Source organism: Blastomyces gilchristii (assembly GCF_000003855.2).
Source record: "Blastomyces gilchristii SLH14081 genomic scaffold supercont1.7, whole genome shotgun sequence".
NCBI lineage: Eukaryota > Fungi > Ascomycota > Eurotiomycetes > Onygenales > Ajellomycetaceae > Blastomyces > Blastomyces gilchristii.
This window is the reverse complement of record NW_003101676.1, coordinates 575,122-594,734: the sequence shown is the minus strand read 5'-3', so window position 1 is coordinate 594,734 and position 19,613 is coordinate 575,122. Positions and strand designations below refer to the sequence as shown.

The window sequence follows — 19,613 nt, the reverse complement described above, 5'->3', positions numbered from 1 at the left end:
GCTGAGAAGAGAATGAATCAGTGATAGCACAGCAGAGTAAGCTTATATAAAATACATTATAAATCTCTGATAATATGTTAAGATAGTAGTTATAACTATCTAGAACTTCTATCACTTCATATCTAATATAGCAGTAATCTAGTGTATGAGATGAATGTGTGATTTGTATATTCTTAATTATTATTATTATTATTATTATTATTATTATTCTTCCATTATACTCATATGCAAGCGGAGCTTATGATGAGTCCTTGCGTGATGTTAAATACAGGTCAAGTGTTGGTTATACAGGAGGAAATACAGGTGTTGAGACCACGCCAAGATAACAAGAACATAGGAAAATACAAAGAAGTGACAATTAGATACATGCGATAATAACTTCCCAGCCCAGGAACATAGAGCAATTCATTGGAGCGATTTGTACACCTCTGTATTTATTAGGAACCTGAGGTGCTTGAGTTCCGGATTTAATGTATCCCCTGCGGGTTTCGAACCCACGCGCCTTGGTTTCCCACGCCAAGGTGCTACCGGGTGGCCGCATTAACCATTCGGCCACCGGGGCAATGTATATTCTTAAGATTCAATTATATCAGATCTTCTATCTTATATTATTCAGTGAGATCTTGATAAATATTGATTTAATTCTCTTAATCTTGTTTCACAGTTGTTATAAAGACCTCTGCTCAATCACAGACATCTCAGAGCTTTATTACTATATTATCAGTGATCTGAATTGAACTGCAGAGATTCAGTGTGAACTGTGTAATCTCTAGAAGATTTAACACTTTCATGTAGTATCTGTGTATAAGAAAGAATGAGCTTATATCTGTTGAAACAGCATCTTGACTGTTGATAGTGATCTCTATATGTAGAAGAAAATGAATATTAATCATCTTATAAGTAATTACAGAACTTATAAAGATAATTCTTTATATCTGATTGTCTGTTCTGATGCATCATCAGTCTTAAAATGATAGATAGTTAACAGATAATATGTAATCTTGAGAACTTGATAGATTCTAGTTCAGAAAGTGCTTATAAATTAACAGCTCTGATCTGATACTATGAATCTCAGTAATTCATATATCTGATAGAACAGACTCTATAGAAAAGCTTCAGTGACTTATTCAGTATTCATCTTATTATAAGATTTCAATATTACATTCTTACTCAATTAATTCACAATGATTAGAATGTTTCTACAATTCTTATTCTCAGATAGATTGATAGTAAAGTCAATTACTACATCTCATTAGATTCTATCAGAAATATTAAGTGATTTTAGTAGATCTTTTCTACAGTTCTTTTATAAGATAATGAAAGAACAGTGATTGCAGTTTCAGATAAAGCATCTGATACTATTTAATATCTCAGGTTAATAGAACTCTCAGAAGATCATTCTATACAGTTGTTCACAGCCTGAATAATTAGTTATATATAAATTATGCATCTCTTGTATTATTCAGATGTATAAGAATTCAGAGTGAGAGACTCAGTATTATTCATGAAATTATAGAGCATTATTATCATTGATTGAATATTCTGAAATGTTGATTCTTACACATAATTCTGAGAGAAATTGAGATACTTCTTGTTATACTGCTTCAGTGAGTGCTTAGAGAAGTTCATCAGTTTAAGCTGCTGTATGTTATAGCTCATCTAATATAGGTTCAGAAGAAGTTGAGATATCAGTGACAGTTCTAATTAGAGAAGCATGTATAGTGCTGTGAGCTATTTCATCTTGATTAACTAGAATCTTCAGATTCAAGCGCTGATACTCTTGATTTATTCAGTGAGTATCTGTTACATCAGATAATATATTCTACTCTCATTATAAGAGAGCATCTGTCATCAAGTTCTGACTGTCAGAACAGTAGTGTATTGTAAAATAAAAGTGACTTAAGAACTCAGATCATTGCATCTATTATTCAGTAAGTTTGTAAATAGTTATAAAGTATTTAAGATTCTTATAATCTATGACTATCTCAAATTCAGAGATATTTCAGAGTTCAGAGTCTCATTCTTCTAAATAGTATACAATTGTGAGAAGTTTCCTATCATAGATCTCATAATTGCATTCAGTGAGACTCAGTTTCTTAGACATGAAGATACATAATTATAGAACATCTTTATCATTATATTATAATATCACTTCTTCTATTATATAGTCAGAGAAATCAGCTTCAATAACTGTTTTATAATCAGAATCAAATATTATTGATAGAGAGATATTAATGAATATCTTCTTCATCTGTGAAAATACAGCTTCAGTGTTCACTGATTATTGAAATACTGAGTCTTTCTTAGTGAGATCTGTAAGTGATCTCATGATATTTGAGAAGTTTTATATAAATCACTGATAGAAGTTAGTAAATTCAATGAAGCTTTGTATATCTTTCACAGTATACAGAGCTTTTCATTCAAGAATGATAGAGACTTTCTCAGAATTTATTCAAATTTTCTTATCAGCTTCTATAATAAAACTCAGATACTTGATACTCTTGACTTTAAAATCACATTTATCAATATCTATTGATAGTTCTGCTTCTTATAGCTGTTATAATATCTTTTATACATATTCTTGATATTCTTTTCTGAATTCATTGATGAAGATGAGAATGTCATCTAGATAAGCAGATACAAACTTATTAAGAAAATCTCAGAGTACTCAGTTGATATACCTCTGAAATGTACTGAGAATGTTAGTCAGTTCAAAGAGTGTGACTATTCATTCAAAGAGATTATAATATGTTTGAAATGCTGTAAGTCATTCATCTTCTTCAGTGATACAAATCTTATGAAATACAGTGATGATATCTAGTTTTATAAATTATTAAGCTTGCTCAATCCATGCTAGAGTTTCATTAATGAGAGATAACAAATATCAATCTTTCTTTATTAATCTGTTCAGATCTCAGTAGTTGACACAGAATCAGAGTTCTTTATCTGATTTCTTTACAAAGAGAATAGAGGCTGCAGTGAAAGAGTTACTAATATGTATGAATTCTTTATTCAATAGATTATTGAGTGTCTTTCAAAGAAGAAGAAGTTCATCTTAGAACATGTTATAAAGAGAGTCTCATGACAGTTCATAATTCTTGTCATTCTTTTTCTCTAACTTGATACTGTGATTCACTTCAGAATCTCATAAGAGAGATATATTTGTAATATTATCTTATTAAAAGATATTTAGACATTCATGATATTATTAAGAGAGTTTTGTACAAGAATCTATTATTGTAATATAAGATAACTTTTCTAGAGTCTTTTCAATATTAATCAGACTGATGAAATAGATTGATATATAATTCTACTATTAGTGAACTTATCAGTGACTCTGTCAGTGATTTTAATAATGACTTCTTTTTCAGAGTATTTTATAAGTGTTGACAGACATCTGTGTAAGATTTATAGTCTTGTGAATATTATCTTCATGAATTCTATTATCATTAGAGAATATCAAGCTTCTGTTTCAAGTATTCAGTAAGATGCCTTGTTCAGATAGTTAGATAAGTTCTAATATAAGATTATAATTGAGATTATTAACTTCATATATATAGACATCTTCATATTGATGTTCTCTCACATCTATGTATAGTTTTACTATATAATAAGTATAAACATCTTTCAGATCATTAAATTCTGTAAGAAGTCAGAGTTTTAATAAAGAGATACACTGAAGATTATAATATCTTACAACTGAAGATTTTATCATTGTATAGTGACATAGACTGCTGTCTATCATGACTTTTATATTATATATATTATCAATCACAGTAGATACAAGAATTGCATTTATTATTATCTTCTCTTTAAATTATTGTTATCTGATCTCTTTAAGCTTCTGTTTATAAATTTGAACAGAAGTTAATCTTTTCTCTGTTTCACTGAGACATTCTCATAGTTATTCTCTGAATCTTTCTCTAATCTAATGTGATTGATATGAACAGGCACTGATCTTTCTCTTAAGTGTGAAGATACATAGATTGATCAGCAGTTGAAAGCAATATGTTCTGATCAGTTACAGTTGATGCACACTTCATGTTAATATCAATCAGTGACTTCTTCAAGAGTGATCCCAGGGACTCAGAAGCCTCTTCAAATGACAGAAACTTTTGCTTATATATAGATATTTGAATCTATTCAGTTCATAGCCTCTGCATCATTGTTCTTCAGTGTGAGTGTATAAGTGACTGAGATGTAATGTCTTCTGCCACTGTTCTGTATACTCTTAAGCTTGATAAGATGATTGTTCAATGTTCAGAGCTGTGTACAGAAGTCTTTATAAGTCTGATCTTTGTCTATACTTACAAGAATCTGTAAGAGTTTGAAAGTCAATGTCTTCTTGAGTATGCTAATCTTTATTCAATTCTCTCAAGATTGATTATCTGCTTCTAGAATCTTGATATTGAAATCAGAAATGAATGTTATAAGAGAAGTGTTTCTCTGTTAAGTACTCTATAATGAATCTAATACTTTCTATTGTATAGCAGTGTCTCAGAACAAAATATCAAGATATTTGATAATATTATCAGACATTTACAACACTAGTTCATATACTTTCATTCATGAATGAAACTTCTGTTTCACATGATCTTTCAATCATTCATTGATATATCAATCTTGATTAATTTATGAACTGATGAAATCTTCATCTACACTCAGTTTCACAAGCATTTTCATTCTTTATGATGAGTAGAGAGTGAGATCAGAAGCATTGAAATATATAGAAGCACTTAAGCATTCTTTCAGCACTTTTGTATTCAATTCTATAGATATTGAAATTGTGTGAGTTAATTATTGAATCTCTTTATATTGAAGTTGTTGAGTTATATACATGTCTGCTATCTGTTGCTGTTATAATTTCAACATTGCTCAGAGCCACTGTGATATTGTCTCTATACTTGTGCTTGAGAGTTCTCTCATATTATCATTAGACATGATTATATTGTTTTGTCAGATATATGATATCTGTGAAATCTGAAGAAGTGTAATTGTATTCTAATATGTCTGAGTGTCAGAACTCTCAGGTCTTTCACTGACATTCTTTTGTAAGATCTTATTCTCTTTGTAAGATCTTGTTATGAAGTCAGAGTGACTGATAAGTAAGCTTCTATCTGAGAACTCAGTGTCTACTTAACTGTTTGACTGTTTCTCTATTTCTTATGCATTGTTACATGTTCAGATATCTCTTAATGAATAATTGTTTCTAATGAGAAGATTATGTGTGAATAATTATTTTCTTATAAGAAGATGAAGAATGTTTTTATAGTGTAAGAAGCCTACACTGAATAGATCAGTATAATATTAATAGATCTTATATAATAAAGATAAAAACATTAAAGAAGAAAAGAAAGAGAAAGTGTGAGAATTAGTGATTAAGATGAATATTTATACATGTATGTGGTGATGTACACAGTGGAGCTTCAGGGTGAAAGAATATACATGTATTCATAGCGGCCGAGGATCAGTGATCAGAAATGGCTGAGAATCAGAGTGTATGTTACGCGCGTTCGTAGCGGCCGAGAATCGGTGATCGGGAATGGAAGAATCTATGGAGTGTAATGAAATAGTCTATATGATTGATCGGGCGCAGCCCGCCACACTCAGAATATAAAAACTCTTTACAAATTGCAGTATTCTAACACCTTCTAATACTTTGAAATCATTTGAAAATATCATGATAAAAGAAATGAGAACACACTCTTAAAGATAGATATATTAAATAAGTAGATAAAAAAGAATAGAAAAAAAAAAGTAAAGTAAAGAGAGACTATAATAAAATAAAATTATTAAAAGATAGTGTATAATTATTCTAACAGACTATCTCTGATCAATTTTCACCTCTTCATATTCAGATATTTTTAAATTCAGTCATTTTCTTATAGCTGCTTGAGTTTCTGATAGAAAGTCTACTAAGTATTTAATTCCTGTCTCAGTTGAGAATAAAAATCTTATATTTAATTAATTTAAATCATACTTCTCTTTCAATCTGACTCTGAGATTATTGTATAATACACAGTGTATTACAATATACTTAGAATTTTCATTTATATTACAGAATAAGCATTCTTGTGGCGGGCTGCGCCCGATCAATCATATAGACTATTCTGTTACACTTCACAGATCCCAACCACTTCATTCTCAAACGCGTACGCTCCGATTCTCAGCCATTCTCGATCACCGATCCTCGGCCGCTATGAACGCGCATATATTCTCCCACCCCGAAGCTCCACTGCATACACCACCACATACGCGTATAAATATCCATCTCAATCACTGATTCTTGCACTTTCTCTTTCTTTCCTTCTCTAACATTTTTATCTTTGTTATATAAGACCTATAATATTATACTGATCTATTCAGTGTAGGCCTCTTACACTATAAAAACATTCATCATCTTCTCATCAGAAATGATTATTTATCAAGAGATATTCAAATGTGTAACAATGCATAAGAAATAGAGAAACAGTCAAATAGTTAAGCAGACACTGAGTTCTCAGATAGAAGCTTGCTCATCAGTTGCTGTGACCTTGCAACAAGATCTTATGAAGAGAATAAGATTTTATAAGAGAATGTCAGTGAAAGATCTGAGAGTTCTGACACTCAGATATATGAGAATACAATTACACATTCAACAATTGATATAATCATGTCTAACAATAATATGAAACTCTTGAACATGAGTATAGACACAGTGTCACAGTGACTCTGAGCAATGTTGAAACTATAATAATAACAAATAGCTGATATGCATGCAACTCAATAACATCAATACAAAGAGATTCAATAACTAACTTACATAATTTCAACATCTACAGAATAAAATACAAAAGCACTGAAAGAACACTTAGATACTTCTGTATATTTTAATGCTTTTAATCTCACTCTCTACTCATCATGAAGGATGGAAATACTCATGAAACTGAGTGTAGATGAAGATGTCATCAGTTTATTAATTAATCAAGATTGATATATCAATGAACAATTGAAAGATCATATGAAACAGAAGTTTCATTCATAAATAAAAGTATATGAATCAGTGTTGCAAATGCCTAATAATATTATGAAACATTTTGATATTCTGTTCTGAGACACTGCTATATAATAGAAAGTATTAGATTGACTACAGAGTATCTGATAGAGAAATATTTCTCTTACAACATTTATTTCTGACTTTCATATCAAGATTCTAGAAGCAGATAATTAATCTTGAGAGAATTAAATGAAGATTAGCATGCTCAAGAAGACATTAACTTTTAAACTCTTACAAGTTCTTATAAGTGTAGATAAAGATCAGACTTATAAAGGCTTCTGCACACAGCTTCAGATAATGAATAACTATCTTACTAAGCTCAAGAATATACAGAATAGTGATAGAAGATGTTACACTTCAGCAACTCATACACTCATGCTGAGAAATAATAATGATGCAGATGCTATGAATTGAGTAGACTTAAATATCTATACATAAGCAAGAGTCTCTGCTGTCTGAACAGGCTTCTGAGTCTCTGAGATCACTTCTGAAGAAGTCACTGATCAATGTCAATGTGAAGTGTGTATCAACTGTAACTAATCAGAACACATTGCTTTGAACTGTCAATTGATCTATATGTCTTCATACTTGAGAGAAAGATCAGTGTCTTCTTGTTTAAAGAATGAATCAGTATCTGTCTGTGTCAATCACATTACATTAGAGGAAGATTCAGAATATAACTATAAGAATGCTCAGATGAAACAGGGAAAAGATTAGCTTCTGTTTAAATTTGTAAACAGGAGCTTGAAGAGATCAGACCACAATGATTTAAAGAGAAGATAACAATGAATACAATTCTTGTATCTTCTGTGATTGATAATATGTATAATATGAAAGTCATGATAGACAGCAGTCTATGCTACTATGCAATGATAAAATCTTCAGTTATAAGATATTATAATCTTCAGTATATCTCTTTATCAAAACCTCAACTTCTCACAGAATTTAATGATTCAAAAGACATTTGTATCTGTTACATGATGAAGCTGATCATAGATGTGAGAGAACATCAATATAAAGATGTCTATGTATATAAAGTTGATAATCTTGATTACAATCTTATATTAGAACTTGTCTGACTATCTGAACAAGACATCTTATTGAACACTTGAAACAGAAGCTTGATATTTTCTAATAATAATAGAATTCACAAAGATGACATTTATAAGACTATTGATCTGACACAGATCTCTGCTAATATCTATGAAATGCTTAGAAAAAGAAGTTGCTGAAAGAATCACTGATAGCAGAATCATATATCAATCTATTCTATCAGTCTGACTAATATCAAAAAGACTCTAGAAAAATTATCTTATATTACAATAATAGATTCTTGTATAAAACTCTCTCAACAATATCATGAATATCTAGATATCTTCTGATAAGATAATATTATGAACATATCTTTCTTACAAGATTTCAGAGTGAATCACAGTATCAAGTTAGAGAAAAAGAATGATAAGAATTCTGAATTATCATGAGACTCTCTTTATAACATATTCTGAGATGAACTTCTTCTTCTTCAAAAGATACTCAATAATCTGTTAAATAAAGAATTCATACATATTAGCAACTCTTTCACTGCAGCCTCTATTCTCTTTACAAAGAAATCAGATGAAGAACTCTGATTCTGTGTGAACTACTGAGATCTGAATAGATTGACAAAGAAAGATCAATATTTCTTATCTCTCATCAATGAAACTCTAGCATGGATTGAATAAGCTCAATGATTTATAAAACTAGATGTCATTGCTGCATTTCATAAGATTCATATCACTGAAGAAGATAAATAACTTACAGCATTCTGAACATGTTATGACCTCTTTGAATGAATAGTTACACTCTTTGAACTGACTAATGCTCTCAGTATATTTCAGAAGTATATTAACTAAGCACTCTGAGATTTTCTTGATAAGTTTGTATCTACTTATCTAGATGACATTCTCATCTTCATCAATGAATTCAGAAAAGAATATTAAGAGTATGTATAAAAGGTATTATAACAGCTATAAGAAGCAGGACTATCAATAGATATTGACAAGTGTGATTTTGAAGTCAAGAGTATCAAGTATCTGAGTTTTATTATCAAAGCTGATAAGAGAATTCAAATGAATTCTGAGAAAGTCTCTGCTATTCTTGAATAAGAAGCTCTATATACTGTGAAAGACATACAAAGCTTCATTGAATTTGCTAACTTCTATTGATGATTTATATAAAACTTCTCACATATTATGAGATCACTTACAGATCTCACTAAGAAAGACTCAGTATTTCAATAATTGATAAATATCAAAGCTGCATTTATATAGATGAAGAAGATGTTTATTAATACTTCTCTGCTGATAATATTTGATTCTGATCATGAGACAGTTGTTGAAGCTGATTTCTCTGACTATATAACAGAAGAAGTGATATTGCAATATAATAATAAAGAGATTCTACAATTATATGTCTTCATGTTTAAGAAACTGAGTCTCACTGAATGCAATTATGAGATCTATAATAAAGAACTTCTCATAATTATACACTGTTTAGAAGAATGAGACTCTGAACTCTGAAGTATCTTTGAATTTGAGATAGTCACAGATCATAAGAATCTCAAATACTTTACAACTACCTGTAAACTCACTGAATAATAGATGTGATGATCTGAGTTCTTAAGTCACTTTCATTTTACAATACACTACTGTTCTGATAGCCAGAACTTGATAACAGATGCTCTCTCATGATAAGAGCAAGATATGCTATCTGATGTAACAGATACTCACTGAATGAACTGAGAGCATCAGCTCTTAAATCTGAAGATACTAGTTAATCAAGATAAAACAGTTCATGACACTATACATACTTCTTCAGTTAGAACTATTATTGATATCTTCACTTTCTCTACACTGAATTAACTGTGATATACAGCAGCTCAGATGAATGAACTTCTTCAGATTCTCACTGAAGTAGTATATTAAGAAGCACTCTGATTTTCTTCAGAACTATGTATAAGAACTGATATCTCAGAATGTTCAATTGATGATAATAATACTCTATGATTTCATGAACAATGCTGAGTTCTTCACTCTGAATTCTTATGCACTTGAATAATGTAAGAGATGCATGATTCACATATGACTGATTATTCAGGCTGTGAACAACTGTATAGAATAATCTTCTGAGAGTTCTACTAATCTGAGATATTAAATAGCATCAGACACTTTGTCTAAAACTGCAATTACTATTCTTCTGTTATCTCATGAAAGAACTGTAGAATAGATCTATTAAAATCACTCAATATCTCTGATAGAATCTGATGAGATGTAGTAATTGACTTCACTGTCAATCTATCTGAGAGCAAGAGTTGTAGAAATATTCTGATCATTGTGAATTGACTGAGCAAAGATGTAATATTAAAATCTTGTGATAAGATGAATGCTGAACAAGTCACTGAAGCTCTTCTACAGAGTCTGTTCTATCAGATACATGAATTACTGAGATCTATAGTATCAGATCAGAGTCATCAATTTATAAGTGCTCTCTGAACAAGAATCTGTCAAGTTCTCAAGATTATATGCTATCTATCAACTGTCTATCATCTCAAGACTGATGATGTGTCAGAATAAACAATTCAGACTATGAAGAATTATCTCTGTAAGTTCTGTAATTATCTACAAGACAATTGACATGACCTTCTTCTACACACAGAGATTACTATCAATAGTCAAGATGCTATTTCAACAGATGTAAGCCTGTTCTTTCTTACACATGAATATCACATGAAAGTGTTGAATCTTCTAGAGATTACACAGTTCACACTGAACTCTCACAGTCTGATTCAGATCACTGATAATATAGTAATGAAACTCTGAGATGCTCATGATTGAGCAGAGGCCTTCATGACAACTGCAAAACAAGATTAAGAAGATCAAATCAATGTTCACTGAGACTTCACTGAACAATATAAGATAGAAGATCTGATATGATTGAATCTTAAGAACATACAAATCACACATTCATCTTGTACACTAGATTACTGCCACATCAAGTATAAAGTGATAGAAGTTCTAGATAGTCACAACTATTATCTTGACACATCATCAGAAATTCATAATGTATTTTATACAAGCTTGCTTCATCATGCTGTCACTGATTCATTTCCTTCTCAACTGACTTCTGACTGACAGTTATCAGGCATTATAGAAGAAGATAATGAGCTTGAGTGAGAGATTGAGAATATTCTCAATGAGAGACTCTGTGACTGTGACTGATAATATCTTGTGAAATGAATTGATTACAATCAACTGATCTGAACTCTGAGTTGTATGTTATCTGAAACAGTGGTTCTTGACTGATGAGAACTGCTTCTGAAAGAGAGGGCTAATGTGACAGGCTGCACTCAATCAATTATATAGACTATTCTGTTACACTTCACAGATTCCAATCACTTCATTCTTGAACATGTATGCTCTGATTCTTGGTCATTCTCAATCACTGATCCTCAGCTGCTACAAACGCGCGTATATTCTTCCGCCCCGAAGCTCCACTGTGCACACTACCACATACACATATAAATATCCACCTTAATCACTGATTCTCGCACTTTCTCTTTCTTTCCTTCTCTAATGTTTTTATCTTTGTTATATAAGACCTATAATATTATACCGATCTATTCGGCGTAGGCCTCTTACAATTCTATTGAATTGAATCTATTATCAAATCTTTGTATATAAGATTTGAAATAATCATGTTCTAGTTTCAGGTGAATTATAGATGAGAATATTTTCTTTTTACATTTAATTGAACAAGATTTTCACTTGAGTTTTATTTCAAATCTTGAATAATGTATACTCTTCTTTTGTTTCTGCCAGCTTTTATTTCATTTGTTTAAACAAGATTCTTTTATCTTTCTCTTTATAAAAGATCAGAATACTGTTTTTTGATAGACTACAGACTCTAGTTATCTGCAAATACATCTTAAGCTAATTATATTTTAACTCTCTATAATTAACTGATCACTGCATCTGTCCTCTCAGGCCAGTCACTAATTTTCAGAGGTGTTAGTTAGTGACTGTCATCACTCACTTAGCGTACATATTAAGCTTCCGGTTGCTGATCTCGGCTCTGTTAGATGCTCATAGATCTATCTATCAGCAGTCATAACCTTACTCTGTATTAGAGATTAATTATAGACTTAATAACTTCAGTTCTCCCTGTCAGTATTAGAGCTTGACAGTGAGCTTACAGACTCTAGACTATCAGAGTGCTCTGTCTAGAGTCTAGATACATGTATAGATCTGCTAGTTAAGTGATTTTCAAAATTATTCTCTATATTTAAGAGAGAGCTAGGCTTCAATGACAGCTCTAGTTAGAGACTAGCTCAAGTAGTATATAATCACTATATTAGGCTTGACTCTATAGCATTAGAACCTGGACAGATGCATAGTATGTTAGTGAGATACTGACATCTCATATTAGCTCTGATAAATGTTTGCAGAATCTCACTTAACTAGTGACTTAACTTATAGCAGAGAGTTCTATTCTGTATCAAGTCTGACTAATTAGACTCAGTCTCTATTACATAAGAGCTTTCATGAATAAGAAGTGACAGATGTCAGTGATGAGATTTGAACTCACATATCTCTAATGTGTCCGGTCTTGATTATCAGTCTTATCAACTGAGCCACACTGGCAAGAATAGAGACATGAAAATAGTGAGATCTTCAAGTTATATGAATGATATTGATCTAGTCTACAGTTTAAAAACAATCAAAGAGAATTTAGAAGTGATTGAAAAAGCAGTAAAGAAAGTCTTTATTAGAGTAGATATCAATCAAATTTAATTTAATATGAATAAAACTGAGTTAATTCATTTCTTTTCTAAATTCATTGAGAAAAAACTGTGCCTAACTCTTTTAGATAAAGAGATTAAACTCAGTTTGAATGTTAAATGATTAGAAGTATGATTAAACTTCAAGTTGAATTTTAAACATTATATTCAACAAAGAACTATTAAGGCACAAAGACTATTAAATAGCATAATCAGACTATTAAATACAGAGAGAGATCTATTCTTTCAGATTATAAGACAGTTATACATAGTCTGTATTATCTCAGTAACTGATTATGAAGTTTAAGTTTGATGAAATAATCAAGAAAATTTCACTGAACTCCTTCAAAGTCTGTAAAACAGAGCTTTGAGAAGAATTCTAGTAGTATTCAAATCATCTTCTATTAAAGTAATGAAAATTAAAGCTTCAATTCTCTCTTCTTCTATTAGATTTGAAAAGATCTGTATGAACTATACTCTGAGAGTTATAAAGATAATCTTAAATTACATAATCAGAGAAAGAGTTTCTTCTTCATTTTCATTAATCAACTCAGGAAATAAACTGCATTGAAATAGATTTCTTAATTGAAATAAAAATAATTCTTCAAAGAAAATATTCTCTTAACTATATATACTATATTTACTGATTAAAAATCAATTTTCTTTATTAAATATTGAAAAAGTTAATCATGAGAAGATATCTCTCTGAAGAGAAAAGCTTGAATCTCTCATAGACTTATAAATAAGTGAACTATCTAAGAAGAGAGAATATAAACAGTATTTGAAGAGAATCTCTACAATTAATATAAAAGGCCCTATTCTGATTTACTCAGATGACTTAAAAAATAAAAGTATAAACAGATTAGATACAGACATTGCTTATACTGAAGATAGTATTAATTTTATCTCAGATTTCTGATATTTAAACTGTGAATCTGAACTCTTTGATACTGAACTATTTATAATAGTAACAGATTTCAAACTCATTGAAATAAAATCTTATAAAAGAGAAAATAGATTGAAAGAGATATGAATATTCTCTAATAGTCAAGCTGCTTTAAAAAGACTTAGAAATAGTCAGATTCATAATAATCAAATGAATCTTAAACTGATTTTACATTCTGTTTTAAAAATTCAAAAGAGAAGAATATTAAAACTGATAATTCATCTACACTAAGTTTCTACTCATATGAATATTCATGATAATGAATTAGCTGATTCAGCTGCAAAAAAGAGTTCAGAATTAAGCAGATCTATTCAAAAAATAGTGTTCTCATCTTTTATAAAGAGAAAGCTAAAAGAATCTTGTTTATATAAATAAAATGAAAACTGGCAGAAATAAAAGAGGAGTATATATTATTCAAGATTTGAAATAAAACTCAAGTGAAAATTGTGTTCAATTAAATGTAAAAAGAAAATATTCTCATCTATAATTCAGCTGAAACTAGAACATGATTATTTCAAATCTTATATATAAAGATTTAATAATAGATTTGATTTAATAGAATGCTTATTCTACAATGCAAATGAAAATTCTGAGTATATTGTAATACACTGTATATTATTATTATTATTCTTCAATTATAGATGTATGTAGTCAGAGACTATGATATCTACCTGAGAACTTTTTAGTTCTCAGAGTTTTTCCTATATCTATAGAGTCAACTATTGTACATTTATCAATTTGTGATTCAAAGGTTGCTTGAGCCAGCGTACGATTACAGGCGTACACCGGCTTCTTATATACTGTACACTAAATTAATTGGTGGCCGCTATGGCATCTTTACATTCATAAGCAAGTTCAGAAGCAGCTGCATTATTATTCAGTGATTGTACATTCTTTCAAACTACATCCTCTCTCACCATATTCAGTCACACTCATATGATCATGTCATACATTCTAGCTTCATGTGAATTAGCTCACTACTAGCATTTCATGATTGTGTGACCTATTTCTGATTCAGTGAGCATTCTGTGTACACTCTCACAAAGAAACTTTCACTATATTACATCTTTCATTCACTAACTTTTCTTATTCTTCAATCATCTTCTTCATCATCATCATTATTGAATGTTATCATCTTATTCAAGATTTCTATCTCTTCTTCTGTTCAACTCTTTCTATCTGTTCATCTATTACATTGTATGTGTTTCTGACAATGACTCTCTGTTCTCATAACAAGTATCATTGTAGTGCTTATATCAGGCAGTTTGTTAGCAGTAAGTGTAATGTGTTATAAAACATGATCAGAACTTGTTTATCTTCTAATAATTATCAGAATGTATTATCATGAATAACATATCTTCTTCATCTTCTCATATATTCTTGACTGTTTTTTCTTCTCAGCAGGCCTCTCATTGTGTTTTCTGACATGATTTTATATGAATGCAGATACTGATATGTTTATTTTTATTTATATAGAATCTTCACATGTTGACACATCTGCATCTGCTGATGATAGTGAACTCAATGTTAAATCATTGATTGAGAACTTGAAGAACATAATAATGAAGAAATTGTCTGTATTATATGTGACTGAGTCTTCTGTGTTCTCTTCTACTTCTTCTGTCACTTCTTTCTCTGCTGCTTTCTTCTCTGTTTCTTTCTCTGCTGCTCTCTCTTAATCTTCTATACTTGCTTCTGTGTCTGGTTCTCCCACTTCTGCTATCTCTGTTCCTGTGATTCTCACTTCTACTACTTCTACTCTCTCTGATTCTGCTGTCTCTGCTTTTATTACCAGCTCTCTCTGTTTCAAGAAGATGTTGTATAGACTTAATAAATTATATTTCTCAGTGCATACACTTCTGTCCTTCTTATCAATCTCTAGAATAATTTATTGTACAAAGATGATGTATAATACAACTATCTGAAGCTCAGTCACAGATACTGATTATTACATTAATTTTAAATATTTATAATGAGACAATTGTTCATTCATATCAGAGAATCACTTCTCTCTTCAACAGTGTTAAGATTATAAGTCTTTTTCTTTTTCATCTTTTCTTTCTAACACTGATTTTTCTGTTCTTAGAAGAAATCATTATAAGTTTTGTTATACACAAAGTTATGATATTCACAGATATCAAGGAACTTTTTACAACTGTTAAATTCAATATTACAGATATATTCACTCTGATGAATATCTTCAGAATAATTGACCTGTATCAGTCTATTCTCTGATGTTTGTTATCTGACTTCATGATGCAGGTGAAGAATATCTGTGTTTTCAGAAATAAGAATATAAATATCATACTCTTTTACACTTGTGAGTGTGAGGCTTGTACATCTTGTCTGAAATGTCATTATGAGAATGAGCTGTTCACACACTGTGTTCTGCTTTCTGCATTTCTCTGTGTTTCTCTCTCTCTTTCTGAGGAGCCTCATGTGTGTTGTAATTACATGTACAATTCTAAGACCAGTAGGTGTTCATTCAGTAATTATTATCCCTGCTTTTTACAGTTTTTGTACACTAATAATAGTTCTTAGTTACTTCAGCATCAGAGGTCATTTTAATCAAAGATGACAATGCTTCTGAGACTACTTCTTCTCATCTTCAAGCTTCTCTTGTTGCTTTCTCTCTCTTCTCTGTGAGAAAGATTGTGTGTACACTGAATTGCAAGTATTCAGTCTCAGATGACTTCTGCTATTATTTATCTAGTTCTGTATCTTCTTCTTCTTTCATTTCTTCTGTCTCTTCTGCTCTGACTTCTGATTCTGTGAGTTCTATGTTCTTCTTCAATTTTTCTATGCATACATGTATGCATTTCTATATTAGCATTCCAGTCAATCTTGCAATAAATGACATTAATGTTGTACACAGAGTGATAGAGGAATAAGAGACATGTGCAGTGTTATTGCAAGAGTAGCTTACAGTTCTTGAATCTCTTACAGATCTTGAGTTTTGAGATTTTCTTTGTTTTTAGTGTTTTTCAGGTGACATAGTATTGAAAATAGATTAAACATGTGATGTATGAAAATAAATGAGATATATGATAACATTTGTCTTTTACAGCTGATTCTTACAGTTGATGATTAATTTATTATCTCTTTTCTTTTCTTACACTTTTTCTTTGTCTGCTAGTCATTACTCTTATACACTCTCTATATAGTACAGTGTTCAGTGACTAGATTCAGCAGCTTTCATCTTTTATAATTCTGTCTCACATATTATACTGTCTCTCTTCACCTGCTCAGACCACTACAGTGAACAGTCTATTGCAACTAATCTCACTCAATTTCTGAGTATTCTCAGAGATTGAGATGACTTAATCTCATGTATCTGTGAATGTTTCAGATGATTCATCCTCTGTTATCTCTGTGATTAAACTAGTGTAAACAGTTGAATTCAACTCTGAATTCTCATTTCTTCTATAATCTGATTCACATACAAGTCTGCTGCTTTGAGACTGCTCTTTATCACATTGCATCTGCTATCTGCAGCATATTATCATACAATCAGCTACAGTCTTATTACTTATTGAAGTGTGATGTTCATCTGATTTCTTCATTTCTTCTCATTCTTTTCTTATAATTTGTGAAAAGATTGAAATAAGTGAGATTATCTGATTCATAAGTGTCTATGATTTCTCTTACTTTGTAAGACTTTTCAATTATAAGTCTCTTCTTTTTTAATACTGATAATAGTGCTATAGATAATCATAATCTGCTCAGATCTTATATCTTTACTTTCATAAGATATAAATCATTTATTAAGTTGTATAAGATCTGTCTCTCTGATTCTTTCAATGTGTATGTTCTCAGAGAATGTGATTTGAGTATTTTATATAACTCAAACCATCTAGGTTGAAACTTCTCAGAACTCTCATTATGTATGAGAACTCATATTCTCATCTTAAGACTCAATTTCTTAACTAGTGAGTCTTGTGTTCTTTTCAATTGAATTGCTCAGTTCAGGAGTAACTTGTTAGCTTTTGTGTGCGTGTGACTGATCTCTTTCAATCTTGATTTCACATCTGTGACTGCTGCAGCTACAACTGCTGTTCCTGCTGTGTCTGCAACTATTGCACTCATGACTGTTGCATTCACAACTGCTATTTCCTCTCTCATCTTTTCTAAAGCATTCTCCGGGATGCACGGATGCAATCCATACAACAGATACAATGATGAATACTTGAAGACTGCATACTGTCAAATTCACATGACTAATAGTGCCTGTCTGAGATATTCATCTCATAGTCTCATAGGCTTGCTCACTAGATATTTCATCAGCATGTTGCTCAAGATTTCATTCAAGCATTTCATCTTCCTGTTTGTCTGTGAATGATATGACATTGTTCTACAATGTCTTGTCTGTAACTAACTCATGAAATGCCTCATCATTTCTTCTACAAGATTTACATCATTATCAGTTAGAATCTCATGCAGCATTTCATAGTTGATATAGATCTTATTATATAGAAACTTTATCATCATCTTCTCTGTCATCTCTGAAACTGCTTTCATAACTGATCAGTCAGTAGTGAAATCAATAGCAGTGATTATTCATTGATTTTCATTTAATATTTGTAATAATATATCTATGAGATTCATCTCTCATTGTTTAAACAGTTGTATTATACACTTTATCTGATATTATGCTTTCTCACATTCTAATTCTTTCTTAGATTCTTTCATAATCTGATAATTCAGGCACTTGTGAGCATATGTCTGAATGTTCTCAGCCATGCTTGATCAGTATACTCTTGATTCAAGTACACTCATGAGTTCAGGGCTTTCTAAGTGATCAAATTCCTTGTGCATACAAGTTACTAAGTTATATCTAAATAAAGATTCTAGATAGAGAGCTTCTGCATATTCTAGATCACAGTAAAGTATAACATTGTTTTTCAATTTTCTCAGCTTGAAGTTTGAAAGCATCTCTTCTACTACTTTTATAAGACACTTGTTATCTGACATCTTGTTATTCATCAAGTGAGAGATCATTGTATTCACTCATTCTGATTCCTTGTATTCTCTCAGCATGTTTAATATGAACTTCTCTTATATCTGATTCACAGAACTCTTACTCATGAAATCAGATCTATGACTGATTACATCAGGCATCACAGCATTCAATTTCTTTCAGTATTTAATATAAAGATTATACACTTGAAACTCTGAGATTCAACATGCTAAGTATTTGAAAGGTTTTATCATTAATTATAGATAGATGAGGCTTTCATAATTCATAATCATCATTATTATATGTCTGTTATCAATATATCTATTCTATAACATCAGTGTGTGCTTGATTACTAGCAATTCCTTTTCATGCACTGGGTAATTGAGCTCAGCATTCAATAGTTTTCTATCATTATATGTTATCAGATACAGCTTGCTGTTCTTACTCATCTGTAGAAGAGTGTCTCTGATAGCTCATTCAAATGTGTTTATCTCAATATAGAAAGCTTTATCACAATCTGATTGAATAAGTACTGAGAATGTTGTTACACATTCTCTCAGTGTGAGAAAAGCCTCTTTGCATGCGGCATTTCAGATGATTAAACAAAACTTCTTCTTTTGCAGATTTACATTCATTTCTCTTAAGAGATCTGAGAGTGATGCAGATAGACTGGCCGCTGGAACCATGAATTTCATGTTTGATCTCATTTGGTCTGGTCTCATACATTTCTTGGCGTGAAACCGCTGGGACTGGCTATCAAAAAAACATGTAAAGTGACTATATATCAGATCTTAAAATGAAATCATGACTTGAAAAAAATGAGAATGTGCTGTCATTTAGTCTCATTTAGTCTCATTCT

At 30.8% G+C, this 19,613-nt stretch overlaps 1 protein-coding gene and 1 pseudogene across 2 annotated transcripts; one reads left to right on the top strand and one right to left on the bottom strand.

Moving 5' to 3' along the window:
* Positions 1-473: 473 nt before the first annotated feature.
* Positions 474-562, bottom strand: BDBG_16963 (annotated as a pseudogene). Its single transcript has one exon. The product of its transcript is annotated as a tRNA-OTHER (tRNA).
* Positions 563-15,795: 15,233 nt separating this feature from the next.
* Positions 15,796-16,471, top strand: BDBG_16962 (uncharacterized protein; the record flags this gene model as incomplete). The annotated part of the gene is made up of 3 exons (XM_031724800.1): positions 15,796-15,832; positions 15,887-15,954; positions 16,332-16,471. Coding segments are annotated over 3 exons (243 nt in total), but the record flags the coding sequence as incomplete, so codon positions are not given.
* Between the last annotated feature and the right edge of the window lie 3,142 nt (positions 16,472-19,613).